The 20035-nt window shown below is 37.8% G+C and overlaps 1 protein-coding gene across 15 annotated transcripts in view; it reads right to left on the bottom strand.

Moving 5' to 3' along the window:
* NSD3 (nuclear receptor binding SET domain protein 3) overlaps positions 1 to 20035 on the bottom strand; it is a 116288-nt gene that overhangs the window by 77966 nt on the left and 18287 nt on the right. For 14 of the 15 annotated variants that reach the window (XM_032288173.1, XM_032288179.1, XM_032288176.1 and 11 more), the window contains exon 2: positions 1012 to 1730. In XM_032288173.1, coding sequence (XP_032144064.1) covers positions 1012 to 1686 — 675 coding nt within the window. In that variant the 5' untranslated portion in view covers positions 1687 to 1730. Of the gene's footprint in view, positions 1 to 1011; positions 1731 to 12266; positions 13010 to 20035 lie in introns of those variants that run through there. The other variant, XM_032288169.1, reaches the window with a different exon arrangement.

The following is a 20035-nucleotide window of genomic DNA, read 5'->3' as shown; positions in this document are numbered from 1 at the left end:
CTCTACTAAAACTACAAAAAATTAGCTGGGCATGGTGGCGCGTGCCTGTAATCCCAGCTACTCAGGAGGCTGAGGCAGGAGAATTGCCTGAACCCAGGAGGTGGAGGTTGCGGTGAGCCGAGATCGCGCCATTGCACTCCAGCCTGGGTAACAAGAGCGAAACTCCGTCTCAAAAAAAAAAAAAGGATGATTTTTATAAAAACTCACCTGAAGTTTTAATCAGTATGTATTAATACTAACTCTGACTTTAATAAAAAGATTTCTATTATTTCAGGCTATTTTTAGCAAACATATTAGCAATGAGTTAAACCTAAGCTCTGCTGGCAAAAGTTGGTCTAAAATAATAAAAATCCAATATAATTAACTATCTTCTCTTTTCGTTTCCTCTTCATTTTCAAAAACCAACAGTCTATTATAAGCAAATAAAAATAACCAAGGCCATTAGGGCAAAGAAACATAAGCAGCAAGATTTGTTTCACGTTTTAAAAATATTTCTTGGGCTGGGCGCGGTGGCTCATGCCTGTGATCCCAGCACTTTGGGAGGCCGAGGCGGGTGGATCACAAGGTCAAGAGATCGAGACCATCCTGGCCAACATGGTGAAACCCCGTCTCTACTAAAAATACAAAAAATCAGCTGGGCATGGTGGCACGTGCCTGTAATCCCAGTTACTCAGGAGGCTGAGGCAGGAGAATTGCCTGAACCCAGGAGGCGGAGGTTGCGGTGAGCCGAGATCGCGCCATTGCACTCCAGCCTGGGTAACGAGAGCGAGACTCCATCTCAAAAAAAAAAAAAAAAAAATATTTCTTAACTAATCATGTCCATTCATATATTCGACAAATACTCACTCAGCACCTATTGTAATATTCCAAGCACTTTGCTAGTGATTAGAAAAAAGAAGTTATCAGAAAGATTCATATTTATATTTAAACAGCTAAAAACCAAAAAGATCTCTTGAACTTCCAGTAAATGTGAAATATAACAAAATTTTTCAAAAACACTTTTCAACTTACATTTTGTTCCTCTGGTTCTAATTTGGGGATTTTGTGTGACTTGCGCTCTTCAGATCTCGATGAGTCATGCTTGTTGCTTTTTTTCCTCTTTTCTTTTCTGCTTTCATGCTTTGACTTCATGTGCTCACTTGCCTGTACTTCATTTAAAAGGTCTCCACAAAGGGAAGACTCAAACAATTCCCTGCCATTCTGGATAGTTTTGGTTATTTTTAGTTTAATTTCAGGTGAGCCAGTCTTCTTTGGAATCACAGTTTGTGGTACCGAAGGAGGAGGTGGTGGCTGTGGAGGGGAAGGTTTTTCCAGAATTTCATGTGGTCTTGTGTTTGGAATTTCTGAATGGTAATAGTCAGTGGGGCTAAAGTTTCTAACTGCACCAAAGCCATTGGCTGACCCATTAGGATACTGATTATACGACTGGTATTTGGTTTGAGGTTCATACATGCTGATTGATGATGGATAGCCATTTGTGAGTGGAGGAAGATCTTCTGTTGTAGCTGGGTACTGAAAGCCTTGCTGCAAGGTAGCTTCATATGGTGTCTGGCCACCATCTTCAGCAATGTCACTGTTGTTATCAAAGGCATCCTCCTGACGGATGTTGGCGGAGTCAATGAGTTGAGGTGGTTGCTGAATTGTGTTTCCCATGATCCCTTGCATGAAAGAGAAAGAGAAATCCATTGTTCTGCTCCAGCATCCTTAACTTTCCCTTTCTCTCATCGGGCCTAAAATTATAAAAGAGGGGATTATAAGGTGTTAATATTATCATAGGCTAGAAGCTAATCAACTGAAAAAGGATTAAACTAAAATGTTTTGAACTCGATTTTCATATCCAGATATGCCTAGACATTAAATATTTCTAAAACAGATAACCAACATAATTCTGACACAGGGCAAATACCTTTTATCTTCAATGCTTATCTGTTTGAAACTCCCGATTACTTTCACAACAAGTGTGGCAACAAGATTTTATCGTGACTGCCAATACACAAAATAGTTTTGACATTCCTTTTTGTTTCTCAAGTTTAGATGGTAAGTCTCAGGTTAAAACTGGTGCTTCCAAAATAAGCAGTATCCTGACACATATCAATCTATTTCCATAAGAGCTTCCTTTAAAATCATTCGCATTTTGTCCAGAGGTTGTTTTTGTTATTACAAAAATTAAAAAACCTTATTGCAATTTTTTTTTTTTTTTTTTGAGACAGAATCTCACTCTGTCACCTAGGCTTGAATGTGGTGGTACAATCATGGCTCACTATAGCCTCAACCTCCCAGGCTCAGGTGATCCTCCTATCTCAGCCTCCCCAGTAGCTGGGATTCAGGCATGCACCGTCACACCCAGCTAAGTTTTGTAATTTTTGTAAGCAGGGTTTCACCATGTTGCCCAAGCTGGTTTTGAACTCTTGGGCTCAAGAAATCTGCCTGCCTCAGCCTCCCAAAGTGCTGGGATTATAGGCATCAGCCACCATGCCCGGCCTGCAAATATTTTAAACACCAAAGTGAAAAGGCCTGTTCCTCTCCCCACTTCATCATTCCCATTCTTCTATGCCAAGACAACCACTATAAACACTATGATGGGTATTCTTTCACATCTTTCTCTACATTTTTACATATAAAAATTTTTAAATAGGGCTTATTCTGTGACTTGCTTATTTAACTTAATATATCCTAGATACACTTCTACATCGGCATGTATAGACAATTTTCATACATATTCATCCTTTAAATGGCTGCACAGTAAACAAACATGGTATTTACCATAATGTATTTAACCATTTGTATACTGATAATCAGTTTCAATTGTTTGATGTAATAAATACGTCTGCAGAAAACATCTTTCATTTTTATTTATTTTTCTTTTCTTTTTCCTTTTTTTCAAATAGAGACAGGGTCTTGCTATGTTGCCTAGGCAGGTCTCAAATTCCTGGACTCAAGTAATCCTCCTGCTTCAGCCTCCCAAAGTGCTGAGATTGTAGGCGTGAGTCACCACTCCTGGTCTGAAACATTCTTGAAACTATATTTTTGTGCACATATGTATTTCTATAGGACAGATTTGAAATTCTGATAGATATTATAAAATTGTTCTATAGGTTATACTATGTCAATTAACTCTCATACCAATAGTGTGTGTTTCTCTATACTCTTGCCAGTATCTAGTTGTTTTTAACAAGTGGTAGATATAGCAGAAGCATCTGGGATACTTCTACAAAATGCATGTGTCAGGGTCTATCTTCTGAAGATTCCAATTGAATAAATCTGGGGTGGGGTCCTGGGCATAATTTTTTAAGACTATATCCTCATTAATTCTGATGCATACTCTTGGTTGGATCATTGCATTATAACCTTACAATTATTGCATCTCCTCTAGTAGGTGTCTGAAGATGCGTACATTATGAAATAATGTTACAATATAGATAAGCATCTGTTAGAAAATGCTACAAGACCACCCAGCCTTGTCATAAGGTTTCACAAGTGCACATCATAGGATAGAAGATTAATGGACAGTCCATATATTATTTTGATAATCCCATAAAGTCTTCTTCTAGAAAGTTCTAAAGCAAGAATGACAAGCCAGTTTTCACAGCTTTATCAATTCTGATTAACTAATTGTAGCTGCCTGGAATACTATGAAGAAAGGTCCTGAGGTTACATTCCAGTTCGATTCTGTTAATAACAAAATCATTAACAATGTCCATTATTAATAGATTAATAACAGACTGATTAATAGTGTCTACCATCTTGGTTCTAGTAGGATTTGGTGTTATAATAAAACAAATAACCCAAAACAGCAAATGGAAGAGAGAAACAAAGCTGGCAACACACTTTTCAAGTTATATCCAATTATACAGCCACTGTTTGTTCTGCTGTTAGCAAATGGAAATCATTTTGGAAGTTCTAAAATTACAAACAAATGAATAAGGCTGCACACAAGAAATTGAACTGTGTGTACTGCTTTACATTGGCAGGGGGTGGGAGGGATCTGGATGGAGCACTCTCATTTTCTTAGTGTCTCCTCTGGGTTGAGATAGGGTATCATTCTGTTGCCCAGGCTGGAGTGCAGATAACATGTAACCACAGCTCACTGTAGCCTTGACTTTCCCAGCTCAGGTGATTCTCCCAACTCAGGCTCCCAAGTAGCTAGGACTACAGGCACGCACCAACCTGGCTAAATTTTTGTATTTTTTGGAGTTTCAGTATGTTGCCCAGGCTGATCTCAAGCTCCTAATGTCCATGATTTTTACTACTGTATCACTTCTGTTTCCTTCAGCTATCCATTCTGGGGAAATAATTCTTTTGTTCAGGTACTTTATTTCTTGGTCACTACCAAAATTACAAATATTCTAATAACTACCATTATCACTTACGTAGCACTTTGTATGTGCCAGGCACCATTCCAAGTGCTTTAAATTAGTAGTACATTTAATTCTCCCAACAACCTTCATGTAGATATTCTCTCTTACCATAGATAGGGAAATAGAGGCACAGAGAAGTTAAATGACTTGCTCAAGTGCACATGGCTAATAATTAATTGACAGAGCTAAGAGTCAATCCAAGCAAGTCTCCTTCCAGGGTCTGTGTTCCTGATTAGCATATCCTACTTACTGACAATGTTTAAGAACTAAAACATTACCTTAATTTAACCCTTGGCAAAAATGTATAGCTCACAGCAACAGACATTAAGAAGGAAATGTTTAAAAATTCTGTTAACAACCATGGAACAACTACACGGGCAGGATTCAAAAGTTCTCATTTATACTTCCAACTTGAAGGCAAGTCAAATAACAACATCTAACAAAATGCAACCTGTGTTTTTGGTTCTTGTAACTGTCGTATACAAGATCAACTTCCAGATTAGTCTCCCAAATTATAGTCTTCAGGGTTTTTCAAGCATATGTATTCAGAGACAGATTTCTGATGCTTTTAATTGAGTTTCAAACAAAAGAAGTTTTAGATTTTCCCCTTTTCCTGTCTTCTTTAGCCCTAACTCCAAATATTTTATTTTAGTCTCAACTAAGAAAATAACATTACCTTCTTACAATTACATAGGAGTCCACAGAGTGAACTCATACGCATTCATATTGCAGAGTGTTTTCACATACATTTGTATTTGATCCTCAAAACAACTCTGTAAGGATGACAGGGCAAGCTGTGTATTAGCTTCATTTTTTAGGTAACTACATGGAACATTTGAGATACTGACTTTCCCAAGATCACAAAGCTAATTAGTGATTAAACTTGAAAAATAATCAGTCTTCTGATTTCTAATCTTGTACTCTTTTTCACAATATTCCACTGCCAGAGAATAATCAGCTACTTAAGGACAACTACACTAAACTCTTAAAAGTCATTAGTTCAAAACTGATTGAACTGTCCTTTTCCTAGTTCAATGTCCCCTTCAGACTTCCCCAATCTGTCATTGCTTCCACCACTTTTCTAGCTTCTCAGACTAGAAATCTCAGGCTCATAGGTGATTGATTGTTCCCTCTTTGTTATGCCATAAAACTAGTCATTTAGCAAATCTTGCATTTTCTTCCTTTGAAGTATTCTTCCCAGTGCTTCAATTGAATCTAAAGTGAGGGAATAATCAGACAAATCCAAAATGGGGGATATTCTCCCAGACAACTGGCCTGGGCTCTTCAAAAAGCTAATGTCTAAAACAAACAAAAGCAGCACTTTGGGAGGCCGAGACGGGTGGATCACGAGGTCAACAGATCGAGACCATCCTGGTCAACATGGTGAACCCCGTCTCTACTAAACCTACAAAAAATTAGCTGGGCATGGTGGTGCGTGTCTGTAATCCCAGCGACTCAGGAGGCTGGGGCAGGAGAATTGCCTGAACCCAGGAGGCGGAGGTTGCGGTGAGCCGACATCGCGCCATTGCACTCCAGCCTGGGTAACATGAATGAAACACCGCCTCAAAAAAAAAAAAAAAAAAAAAAAAAAGGTGGAAAGACTATTCTAGATTTAAAAAGATTTATCAACCCTATACAATGCATGCACTTCGATTAAATCCTGGATTTAAATACATACAAACACACAGATTAAACATATATTGTGAAGACAACTACAGAATTTTTTTTTTTTTTTTTTTCATGTTTGTTGAAGGGGGTTTTCACTCATGTTACCCAGGCTGGAGTGCAATGGCGCGATGTCGGCTCACCGCAACCTCCGCCTCCTGGGTTCAGGCAATTCTCCTGCCCCAGCCTCCTGAGTCGCTGGGATTACAGACACGCGCCACCATGCCCAGCTAATTTTTTGTAGTTTTAGTAGAGACGGGGTTTCACCATGTTGACCAGGATGGTCTCGATCTCTTGACCTCGTGATCCACCCGCCTCGGCCTCCCACAGTGCTGGGATTACAGGCTTGAGCCACCGCGCCCGGCCCTAACTACAGAATTTTAAATATGAACTGTCTTTAAACAATGGAGCTATTAATTTCACCAGCTTGATAATGCTATTCTGTTTATATAAGAGAATGTTCTCATTCTTAGGAGAGCTATGCTGAAATACATAAAGTGTCATGGTATCTACAACTTTCAAATGGTTCAGGATTTTTAAAAAGGTACATATACCTAGAGTAAAGCAAATGAGACAAAATGTTAACAATTGACGAATCTAGATGTTGAATGAAATATTCTTTCAACTTTTCTAAATGTTTGAAAATTTTAAAATGGAAAAGTTGTGGGGGGTGAGGGTAACGACAAATAATTTGGCTAGTGTTTGGAATAAGTACTAAAAACAAAAAGCTACAGGTGCCTAAGGTATGAACCTCCATTAAATTCTGGTGCCATGTTCTGAGCTAACAAGCTAAATGGGCCACATTGTTACATTTTCTAGAAATCCTAAGCATGAAGAAGACCATACTTCTTCATACTCTGCCTTCAAATAATACAATAATGCAATCAAGAAAGCAGTTTTGGTGGTTTATAAAAACAGATATTTTGGGACCACAACTAATTTTCTTTACATAGTTGATTTTTATGTATAGTGGAGTCTGGTGGCCAGCCTTCAAAAAGCAGACACACCAACTGATACAATGGTTAAGACCTCACTAAATTAGGAGGCTCTACTCAGCACCATGCTTGAGAGTACAAGTTCAGAATCAAACTAAGTTCAAGAGCATACCAAGTCCTGCTGGCTGTGTGACTTTAGGCAACTTTTTCAATATCCCTAATCCTCAGTTTCCTTAGCCAGAAATTGTGGATACCTGTAATTTTGTACGTTGTACAGGGTTGCTCTAACAATTAAGAGTTAATCCATGAACAGCACTTAAGACAGTGCCTGGCATACAGTCAGAGCCTGGCCACTTGTTAGTTCTTTATTATTATCATTCATTGCAATGCTGGGTACACAGAACTGGTTAAAAAAAAAATAAATAAATAAGTCACTGACCTAAAAGCACTTTCAATCTCTTTAGTAAGACATGTATGATTTTCTAAGTAAGACACATAAAATAGTAGCAAACAATGTGAAACAGAAGGTGACTAAGAATTGAAATTGTGTTACTACTACCATTATAACAGACATTTGAGGAGAAGAACAATGCTGGTTAAGGAGGCATTCAGGGCATGAGAAACAAGCAGTATGTGGAAGTAAGGTGTTCACACACTGCTTTTAAAACTACTTGGTACAGGCCAGCAAGAATTTTTATACCTTTGCCCTTAATAAATCCCTGATAAAGACAGTATGTTCAATTTATTTTTAAGGCAATAATATTAATGGCTAATATTTGAGAGGTTAGTGTCAATACTATCCTTAACATTTTACATTTGTTATATTATTTTACTTCGCGGAACACCCCTTTGAGGAAATACTATTACTATCCCATTTTACAAATGAAAAATCAAGGCCAGTATGATTAAATAACTTGCCCATAGTCCAGATCAAGTAAACACAGCATTCAAACACACACTGTTCTACAGCATTGGCTTTTAACAAGTAAGCTTACTTCCCACAATCCCTAAATATGTAAAGAAAACAACAACAACCGAACCTCACTTCACACTTTGCCACTCCCACTCCCCAAAGTTAACTAACAATCTGGTGGAAGACTAAATAATTGTACTAATCTATCCATTCTATTATATACTTTCAAGTAAATGAAATTACCACATAAAACCATTTCTGATCAATTCTTCCTCTGAAGAATGTTTCTAGGCTGATTTTTTAAAAAAAGATAAATCCATCAGTGAATACATCTTATTTTGTTGAAACTATACAGTTTTAAATAAGGAAAAAAAGTTGAAAATTATCAATCAAAGCTTTAGTGCTCTTATTTGTGATTTACCAACTTACTCATGGTGGTGGGTGTGGTGGTGTGATAATAGAAAAGTTTATAGAATCCTTAAGCCAAATCACAGATACAGAGTTTAAAAATAAACAAAAAACAAAAACAGGAAAAGAAATCAAGCCAGGCATAGTGGCTCATGCCTGCAATCCCAGCTACTTAGGAGACTCAAGGAGGGGGATTATTTGAGGTCAGGCATTCAAGACCAGCCTGTGCAACGCTGTAAAACCCTTTCTCTAAAGTAAAAAAAAAAAAAGGGCAAGAGGGAGAAAGAAAGAAATCATGTTGTATGTTTCAGATGAACAATTTCAGCCTATAAATGTCAATTAAGTATTCATAATATGCTAAATTTAGAGTTTAAGTGACTATAACAAATTCATAAACAATTATTTTTGTGGAATGTATTGCTGGATTCCACTCTAGAATTACATGTTGTGCTGCATATATTCATTCTTTTTCTATGTTTAAAATGCCAATTGCTTCTCAATAATAGAAACTTTTTATTTTATTATACTTCAAAATTCCTTAGGCCCGGAGCAGTGGCTCACACTTATAATCCCAGCACTTTGGGAGGCTAAGGTGGGTGGATCACCTAAGGTCACGAGTTTGAGACCACTCTGGCCAACATGGCAAAACCCTGTTTCTGCTAAAAATACAAAAATGATCCAGGCATGGTGGTGCTGCACCTGTAATCCCAGCTACTCAGGAGGCTGAGGCAGGAGAATCACTTGAACCTGGGAGGCGGAAGTTGCAGTGAGCTGAGATCACGCCACTGCACTGGAGCCTGGGTGACAGTAAGACTCCATTTCAACCACCACCACCAATTCCTTACATTGATATCATTATTAAAGTCTTTTGGAATTAGAAGTGGTATTAAGGTGTCATATAAGTTGCCTATTTCTGTTTTCAGACCCAGCTACTCTACAAATACATTCCTAGGTTAATTTGTAAATCTAACCACATCACTCTGTTGATTAAAATCCTTCACTGGTTTCCTATTGCCCAGAGAGAGGCAAAGCACCTAGACTGACAGATCATATAAGGCCCTCCAAGCAAGGTCTCTAAGCTACCTCTTCAACTCTAAGTCACTTTTGTACCCTAGTAATATAAAATCACTGGAAATTTCTGTGCACACTATGATTTCACTCCTCTGGGCCTTTACTAACAGTATCTCCTATCCGTAATATACCCTTTTACTTTTTAATTTTTTTGCTTGACTCTTAACCATCTTTTGAGCTCAGAATGTCATTTCCAAGAAGTAGTCATTTAAGCTCTAAGTTAGTCTGAGTAACTTTCCTCTATGTTCTAAGATATTCTATGCGTGCCTCTTAGAATTAATCATAAAACAATCTGTTTATGTGAGTTTTCTTAAGAGCAGGAAGTAATGTTATTCCCATATATGCTCTTGGAACCAAACTCAAAGGCTCAGAGTAGGGGCTTCAATGAATCTTTTACTAAACTGCATAAACTTAAGAGTTATTTCATATAAATGAAATGCTTCACAGAGCTGCTGTGGGTCTTTGCATGCAGGTAGTAACAGAATATAAAAGCAGTTACCATCTCCTCAGGTAAATATCCTTGGTAAAATGTGACTAACAACTGCTTACTTAGATGCCACTGAGATTCTCTTTAGTTCTGGGCTTAACTTTCATGAAGGTTTAAAGTTCCAACAGGCTGGCATGAAGTCAAATAAACTTTCAGAGTGAGTGTTAACCCAAATGAAGACCAAGATATATAAAAAAAGAAACTCATATGAATGTATCCATTTAAAACCTTATTAATAATGTAGATCTGAAATTCAGAATGTAGAATCTCTCAAAATACAATCGTCATAGTTGTAGTTAATTGAATCAGCATGAAAATCAATCTGTTTTCCAAAGCTGTTCTAGTAAACATAATCAATCATACTATAAAACAAAGTGTACTTGATAGATCTACATTAGAATTTTTACAGCTAAAAAAAAAGTAGTAGAATATGATTTTCACAACGGAGCGGAAGAGGGTGGTCTTCTTTAACACAGGATAAACAAAGGATCCAGATGTTTCTTTATGTGAACTGCTGCAAGGAATATTTCTCAAGGTTTATGATAAATCAACACTCAATGTGTTTCCATAGTAACAGGAATGGAGTGCACGCAGACAGTCTACAGTAATGAACCAGCTATGCTGGTTCTTAAAAACCTGGCATTTTCACTGTTTGGCAATTTCTGCAGCAAGAACATTATTTAAAAAAAAAAAAAAAAAAACTTTTGGCCAGGCAAAGTGGCTTATGCTTGTAATTCTAGCACTTTGGGAGGCCGAGGTGGGCGGATCACGAGGTCAGGAGTTCGAGGCCTGCCTGGCCAATACGGTGAAACCCCATCTCTACTAAAAATACAAAAATTAGCTGGGTATGGTGGTGGGCACCTGCAGTTCCAACTACTCGGGAGGCTGAGGCAGAAGAATCACTTGCACCCGGGAGATGGAAGCTGCAATGAGTTGAGATTGTGCCACTGCACTCCAGCCTGGGCGACAGCAAGACTCTGTCTTGGAAAAAAAAAAAAAAAAAAAAATTAAAGACACACATAATGTTGGCAGGGCGTGGTGGCTCTTGCCTGTAATCCCTGTACTTTGGGAGGCTGAAGTGGGCGGATCATGAGATCAAACATTTGAGACCAGCCTGGCCAACATGGTGAAAACCCATTTCTACTAAATATACAAAAAAATTAGCTGGGCGTGCCTATAATCTGAGCTACTCAGGAGGCTGAGGCAGGAGAATCGCTTGAACCCAGCAGGCAGAGGTTGCAGTGAGCCGAGATCACGCCACTGTACTCCAGCCTGGGCGACAGAGCAAGACTCCTTCTCAAAAAAAAAAAAAAAAGATACATAATGTTGAAAAACTAGAGGGTCATTTCGTTTTAAAATCAAAAGACTGAAATGCAGTACATAAAGGCACGCTTAAGCATAGATTCTGTGAAGTATGAAGCAAGAACTATCAAATATATTCATATACTAATTTCAAACTGAATGATCACTTAATGTTTCAGTGATCCTGTATTTGGATCCTGTCTTTGAAATCAATTTAATATGTACATATAGGCAAAGCCTCCCTAAAAATATCTTCTGAATATGACTCACATTTAATAATAGAATATGAAGATCTCTGGGTGACAAAATCAAGATTCTCATTTTACAATTTTTTCCCCAAGCTGACACCAAGAAGAAAATGGGGGGAAAGAAACAGTTCATTTTTTTCAATGCAAGACTAAAAAAAAAAAAGAAACTTCATTTAAAAAAAAATATGCTCCATTATTTTCAGTACGTGGGTTTGCTAGAGTGAAACCACAAACTCTACAAAGAAAAAATGCTTACGTATAGAAAGATGCTAAAATCCTCTAATGTCAGGCCGGGCGCGGTGGCTCAAGCCTGTAATCCCAGCACTTTGGGAGGCCGAGGCGGGTGGATCACGAGGTCAAGAGATCGAGACCATCCTGGTCAACATGGTGAAACCCCGTCTCTACTAAAACTACAAAAAATTAGCTGGGCATGGTGGCGCGTGCCTGTAGTCCCAGCTACTCAGGAGGCTGAGGCAGGAGAATTGCCTGAACCCAGGAGGCGGAGGTTGCGGTGAGCCGAGATCGCGCCATTGCACTCCAGCCTGGGTAACAAGAGCGAAACTCTGTCTCAAAAAAAAAAAAAAAAAAAAATCCTCTAATGTCAGTTTTTAAAAAAGACTCCATTATTTCTGGTTCTGTGTTCTACTAATATTTTAATCTAATTATTTGATCAGAGTGATCCTTTGACTGTAAGATATGAATTCTGGTATTGCCCATTTTGGCTTTCATAATTTAAAAATTTTTGGTAATATAGTAACAAATATGTATTGTTTAAAAATAATGGAGGTATATTTTTAATGCTATTTCTTGTAAAACTAAAAGCCCCTCATCCCTATTTGAAGTAAAACATACATATTTTTAAAGAACCCAAACACATACCTTTAAAAATCAGCAAAATCAAACTGCTATGAAGTATGAACAGAAGCAAAAGTCAATTTCTACCCTCTGGACAGGACACAAATTACACTAAAAATCAATATTCTTCCTTTGCAAGCCATGAGTCCTTTCTAATCACATTTTAACTTCACCCTCACCCCACACGTACAAAAGAAAAAGCAGAGATGGGGGTGGGGACTTACAGAGGAAACAAAAAGTAAAAACCAACCACCTGGTTCTAGGAACTTGACCACACCCCTATGGTACCAAAAAGGAAATGAACAACAATGTTTATCTTTTATTCACCAAAAGCAGCTAGAATCGATAGGATCTAATCTAGCCCTCATTACAGACAAAAGCAATAACCAAATTTGGTACAGTGACAATACAACTCAATGTTAACTTTCAAACAAAATGGATCCTGGTTGAAAACGTGTTGTCAAGGAAATAAAAATGAAAAAACAAATCCAAGTGATTGTTCCATTTGTCTTTAGATTATTTTAGCCTTTTAGGGAACAAACACCATCTATAAAATAGAGCTCACTATTTTATCCACAAACAAAATACAGTGTTTTTAATGGCATCCAAGTGTTATACAGTTGGCAATTATAGTTATCCAAAAAGTCTGAACCACGATAGTACAGATGCAAATTATTTCTGACTAAACTGTGGGTATTTCCTCTCAAACAATTTTTTATTTTTTTTAGACAGCCTCTGTCACTGAGGCTAGAGTGCAGTGGCGCAATCACAGCTCATGGCAAGCCTCGACTTCCTGAGCTCAGGTGATTCCCCCACATCAGCCTCCCAAGTAGCTGGAACTATAGGCATATACCACCATGCTTGGCTAATTTTTAAAATTTTTTTGTAAAGACAGGGTTTTGCTATGTTGCCCAGGCTGGTCTTGAACTCCTGGACTCAAGCAATCGTCCTACTCTGGCTGGGATTACAGCCATGAGCCACTGCGCCAGCCCAATTTCTTTAATTCCCATGGTAATGCATATACTTGGACTTCTCAGACTCCAAGGCCATTATATGTTAATTTTACAGGCACTTAACACATTTTTAGTTCTCCTATGGCTTTTTTAATGAAAACTTGAGGATATCAAAATTATGAGGTTTGAAAAGACTGCTGGTCAAACTCTGAATCATTTAAAGAAGTTTACTACCATTCTGGTTGAGGCTGACTCTCAAAGTTTAAGGCTATGATTTAGGAGAAAACATTTTCCTGTACTACTTTTTTTTTTTTCTGCACTACTTTTCAACGGTTATACTAATAAAACATCAAAAATTATTCAAATGACACAATGGACTTATAGCATTTTAGTATGTGAAACCAATGTTCTATATTAGCAAATCTTATCTGTATATCTTGACTTAAAGGTACTTTCCGTTGTAGCCTTTTAGAATGAACTCTAAGCTGCTGACTAATTTCTGGGTTAAACTGGAAAATGTGCTTACTTTAAAAATAAACAATTCGGGAAAAATACATTCCCTTTATATTTTCATGTAATTTTACTCACTTTTCTCCAAGACATGAAACAAATCATGTCATTTTTGTATAATTACTAACAACATGTATCCAAAACAAAGTAGTCTAGCTCCATCTATATATAATAAACTGAAGATGTATCAACAGAAGTTACCCTTCTAGAACAGGATTTGCTATATGACATTTAGTCATAAAATTACTAAGCAAAAGCATAAAGATCACTCTTTTTAATAAATGGAGTTTTTTTTTTTTTTTTAGTCAGAGTCTCACTCTGTCACACAGACTGGAGTGCAACGGCATGATTTCAGCTCACTGCAACCTCCGCCTCCCAAGTTTAAGCAATTCTTCTGTCTCAGCCTCCTGAGTAGCTGGGATTACAGGCACATGCCACCACGCCCAGCTAATTTTTCAATTTTTAGTAGAAATGCAGTTTCACCATGTTGGCCAGGCTGGTATCGAACTCCTGACATCAAGTGATCCACCTGCCTTGGCCTCCCAAAGTGCTGGGCTTACAGGCACTGCTCCTGGCCAGAAATAAATTATGTTTGATAATTGAACAATAAAAACAAAACAGAAATAAATATTTGTGATTTTCTCTTTTTCCTCTTCACTAAGATATGGTATTTTTGTCTTTTTTTTTTTTGGGTCTCACTATGTTGCCCCGGCCCAAGTGCAGTGGCTATTCACACATGGAATCATAGTGTCCTGTGGACTTGAACTCCTGGGCTCAAGTGATCTTCCTTCGAGCAGCTGGGACTAATGGTGCACACTAATGCCCCTGAATTGTCCTATTTTATTTCTTTTATTATTATTATTATTTTTTTTTTAAGACAGGGTCTCACCATGTTGGTCAGGCTGGTCTTGAACTCCTGACCTCAGGTGATCTTCCCGCCCTGGCCTCCAAAGTGCTTGGATTACAGGCGTGGGCCACCGCGCCCGGCCTTGTCCTATTTTCTTGTACACACAGTAATATTCCTATATAATGCCCTGTTAATCAATCAAATTTACTCAATTTAAATAAGAATTTAAAAGTCACATATAATTCAATTTACATGAAATGTCCAGAAGAGGCAAATCCACATAGACAGAAAGATGATTGGTGATTCCCAGAATTTGGGAGGAGGGAAGGAATGGAGGGTGACTGCTAATGGATATACAGGGTCTCTTTTTGGGATGATGAAATGTTCTGGAATTAGACAGTGGTGATGATTGTACAACCTTGGGAATATACTAGAGATCACTAAATTGTATACTTTAAAAGTATGAATTTTATGCAATGTAAATTATATCTCAACAAACAAATGCTCTTTAAGAAAATCAACAAAGTATTTATGTATATTTCTCAATAATAAAGTTTCTAATACCTAAAAAATTACTGATTTATATAGATATTAAATCTGCTTAAAATGAAAAGCTTTATTATTATTAAGCTACAGTAATTAGAAGGTAGGGTACTAGCAAAAGATGGACAATGAAACAGAATAAGATCCTAAACACAGAACCATTCTATGGGAATGTGACATATGACAGAAGCAGCACTGCAGAGTAGTAAGGAAACGATAAAACATTCAAAGACTGGTCCTGGGACAACTGCTTATCCACAGAGAAAAAAAAAATTAGATCCTCACCACATAATATACCAAACCAACTCCAGGTGGATTAAAGACCTCATATACACAGTACATCTTTAAAACTTTTAAGAAAAACCAGGCCTGGCATGATGGCTTACGCCTGTAGTTCCAGCACTTTAGGAGGCCAAGGCGGGCTGATCACAAGGTCAAGAGATTGAGACCATCCTGGCCAACATAGTGAAAAAGATGGCTGTAATGCATAAATTAAAGCTCAGTTCTACCTTTCAACTTTCTTCCAGATCTGCCCGATTCTTGCTATATTCATTGGCTGTGTCTTACCATTTCTCTACTGCATTTGAACAACTTCTTATTAGCTATTCTTCTTGCTTCCAATCTTGTCTACCTCCATTCCACCCTCTATAACATTGACAGTGCTTAAGAACAAAACTCCAAACCATTTAAATTTAGTAACATCCCATGGCTCTTCATGCCTCAGCATAAAATCCAAAAACCTTTCATAATGTGGCTCCTGCTTCTCTGCCTGGCTACCTCTTCTGATGCTTTGGCCTGCCCATCTTGCCCTCCACCTTCCTAGCTTTTCCTCTCTCATCTCTCACTCATCCTTAAAGATTCTATTCAGAAGTGTGAAAATATTCCAAGGAGCTTTTCCAGAACATCCCACATACCACACACCCTCTGAAGCCAGGTTGCATATTCACTTCTGCTGGCATGGCATCCTGCTATAGTCAGAGCACTAAACACATTCTACAGGGCCATCCTGACATACAGAAAGGGTGTGTGCATAAGTGAATGTGATCTCAAAACATAGGCGTAAGAAATAATAGTAAAATACTTTATTACAGAAATTCTGGACACCAGCTGCTGTTTGTTAACTGCCCTCTGTATGTTGAGACAAGGCTGTGCCGAGGTTCAGGTCAAAAGCTCCTTCCTTCCCACTCTGCTGCTGCTACAATAGGAAGGTGACCAAAAGTTACAGCCAGTTGTCCCCACCCCAACCTACACAGGCTTCTCTAATGAAACAAATATTTATTGAGCACCTATTGACCAGACACTGAGCTAAGCACTAAAGTTATATGGATGAAAATTCAGACAAGGTCCTTGCAGCCATACAGCTTACATCACCATATGGAAGAGATGGAGACAGAAAGGAAAGTGCTGGAGATGAGGCTTGGAAATTGCCTTTTGTCAGATGCATTTATTGATTTCATACTGAGTACCTGCATGATGTCAAGTCTTGGGTGTCAGAGAACAAAACCTTGTTTTCTGATCCCTAATGACAGAAAGGGACAAGTGCCCTGATGACAAAGGGAAATATCCAGAGTTGAGAAGCTGGGGGTGTGGGAATAGGGAGAGAGGGGGCAGGGGACCTCAGACATTTCTGGCTTAAGAAACAAGTTCTAACCTGTAGTGGAGGAGAGACAAGCTCCTTTCCAAAGACCTACAATAAACCAGTACCTAAAAGACTTTCCACTGAGAACCTTTTTGGCTTCTTAATATCACAGGTTTTAAATGATCTAGATTTTTAGAAGGGCTTTTCTTGATATGTTGCAAAACCAAATTATAAGTATTTAATGAAAGCACACTATAAAATTCCAGGAAATAAAAACAACTTAAATGCCAGAGAATATGGACAGACTGAAAGTCTGAGGACATGAAACTAGTTCATCCTTGAATCCCCAGAGCTGACTATAGTGCCTGACACATTATCAATAAACAAATCAATCCTAACAGAAGAAAGTATCACAGTAAGGGAGTGGGGGGGGGGGCACAAGATCAGATTAACCATTTAGATAGCTTAATATGTGCTAATACCATTAAGTAACTAGTATTACTGAAATATCACAGGATGTTTTTTAATAGCATGCATTTTGAATTGAGTGTAGATTTGCTTTTTACTTCCTAAGGCCTCATAAATGTATCGACACTCAGAGGAAAACACAAAAAAATTTTGCCCCAATTATTTTTAAACTTTTTAAAAAGTTTAGCATATAATTTTTTTTTAAATTTTAGCAAGTAATCTTTTTGGCAGAAAATTAAAATTAGAGGATATTTTATTAAGTGTTCAAAATACAGAGTGTAACACATCATCCAAAAGAGTCACAACCTGACAATGATTTTTTTCCAAGAAACTTTAAACATTTACATAACCACATTTAATATGATGTGCTCTTCTATGAATCTAATAATAATTCTACAAGCATATATAAACGATTGACAACATATTATGATTCATATTTTCCTAAACAGTGGGTATGTTATGACATGAAGCTTTGTCTTTTGTATCAGTATATAAAACCTACATTCATGATGAATAGGATAACAGAAACTGTCATAACATCATCACTGTAGAACATAACTCATGATGAGAATCTGAAACTCTAATAAAATGATTTCCTTTTTTGTATCATTTATAGACTAATACAAAATCTGTGCTCAACATAAAATCAATTTATTTTAGAATATCATGAGATATTTAGGTGTCTCTGAGCAACTTCAGTAATCAGAGAATTGCCAAATGCGTGCTGATAACTGAAGTTCAGATTTATTTTTAGTTTCCAAAGCATAGTATAGTAGTGGCTTCAGTCACGGAAAGAAAAACAAAACAAAACAAAATTACTTCCATGTTAATGAAGGTACTGGGTACTTCTACATCTTGCTCACTGCTGTAACCCTATCCCCTAGTATGTGAGGAAAGAAAGCTGCTAAATGAATATAGGAATGGCAGCAAACACAATGCCGCATGTCGGCCTGTACTATTCAGGTGGGGCCAACATAATCACAAGGACCCTTATCATCCTTTTGGTGGGAAGGATCAAGAGTCAGAGAGAGATTTAAAGACTGCTGACTGAAAATGGAGGAAGAGGGCCGAGCATGGTGGCTCACGCCTGTAATCCCAGCACATTGGGAGGCACAGGCAGGCGGATCCCTTGAGGTCAGGACTTTGAGAGCAGCCTGGCCAACATGGTGAGACTCTGTCTCTACTAAAAATACAAAAATTAGCTGGGCATGACGGCGCATGCCTATAATCCCAAATACTAGGGAAGCTGAGGCAGGAGAGTCACTTGAACCCGGGAGGCAGAGGTTGCCGGTTGCCATGAGCTGAGATTGTGCCACTGCACTCCAGCCTGGGCAACAGAGTAAGGCTCCATCTCAAAAAAAAAAAAAAAAAAAAAAAAAAAAAGGAAGTAGCTAGATAAATCAAGGTAACAGTTCCAGAAGGAATGCAGCTCTGCCAACACCTTGATTTTAGTCCCATGTCAGACTTCTGACATCAAGAAATGTAAAAAAATAAATTTGTGTTGTTTTAAGCCATTAGGCTTGTTGTAATTTGCTACAGCAGCAACAAGGGTTTTTCTGAAAGCCTTTCCACTCATTTGATCATCTTCAGCTTCATGAGCATCCCTATAAATGAGAAGGAGAGGTGTCCTCTTAGATTCATTAACCTAAGATTTGGGGTACCCAAAATAGAAATAATCACTTAAAAAAGAAGTCTTAGACTAGGCACAGTGGCTCACACCTATAATCTCAGCACTTTGGGAGGCCAAGGCAGGTGGATCACTTGAAGTCAGGAGTTCAAGACCAGTCTGGCCAACACAGTGAAACACCGTGTCTACTAAAAATACAAAAAAAAAAAAAAATTAGTTGGGCATGATGGCACACATCTGTAGTCCCAACTACTCAGGAGGCTGAGGTGGGAGAATCACTTGAATCTGGGAGGTGGAGGTTGCAGTGAGCCAAGATTGTGCCACAGCACTCCAGCCTGGGTGACAGACTGAGACTCTGTCTCAAACAACAGCAACAGCAACAACAACAATGAAAGAAGTCTTCCCCCATCACAATATAAACAGTTCTACCTATAGATACAATCATGATAATGTGACCTACAATTTGTCCCTGGACAACCAGGAAAAGCCATAAGATTTTAATTGCTGGTAGGGTGTTGCTGTCATCTCTCACGCATCCAGACGAAATGGAAATGATTTCTCCCATTTCATTGACACAGCTGCCACAGCTTTCTATGCTCTGGAGTTTACTCTCATTCCAGAGGTAGATCTGATACAAATAACAAAATGGCAGTCAAGCAATTATTAGGTATGACGTAATAAAATGCTATGGGTCCTTTTACTACTGAAAAAGGACTATTTACCTATTTAAGATTTTCAATTTCTGACAACCGAAATCTCTGGGCCACACTGAAGTTTGTGGCTGATTTTCATAAAAATATATAGGGAGAAAGAAAACTCACACTAAGAATCATTTTTTAAAGTCTTTTTTAAACATACAATGGTCACAGTTTTTAAAAAAGCCCCTCATAGCCATCAAAAAATTATATTAATCCAACATTTTTTGTAAAGAATAACCACTAAGTAGAAATTTATTTTGTAAAGATAAATAATGTGCAAGTTTCCTAAATAAACATGCTTTAATTCACATTTTAAAACACTACTCAAGAATAGGCATAGGAATAGCTGAATAAAACCAAAACCCTTTCCACATTTATCATGTTGGCATTTAAAAATTAGAAATTAAATCACCTAATTTACTATAAGAGAATGTTTGATCTCTACTCACAGATAACACAAACCAGCATCAACCAAGTTCTGCTTATGTCAAAGTGCCTATGTCTGCTACACAGTGACATTCATTCATGGATCATAAGTCAAAACAACACACTGGAAAATTAGGAGTTG

The sequence above is a fragment of the Sapajus apella genome, unplaced genomic scaffold (assembly GCF_009761245.1).
Source record: "Sapajus apella isolate SASKATOON/1434 unplaced genomic scaffold, GSC_monkey_1.0 scaffold21, whole genome shotgun sequence".
Taxonomy (NCBI): Eukaryota; Metazoa; Chordata; class Mammalia; order Primates; family Cebidae; genus Sapajus; species Sapajus apella.
The sequence above is the reverse complement of the archived record's forward strand: the minus strand, read 5'-3'. Positions and strand labels throughout refer to the sequence as shown.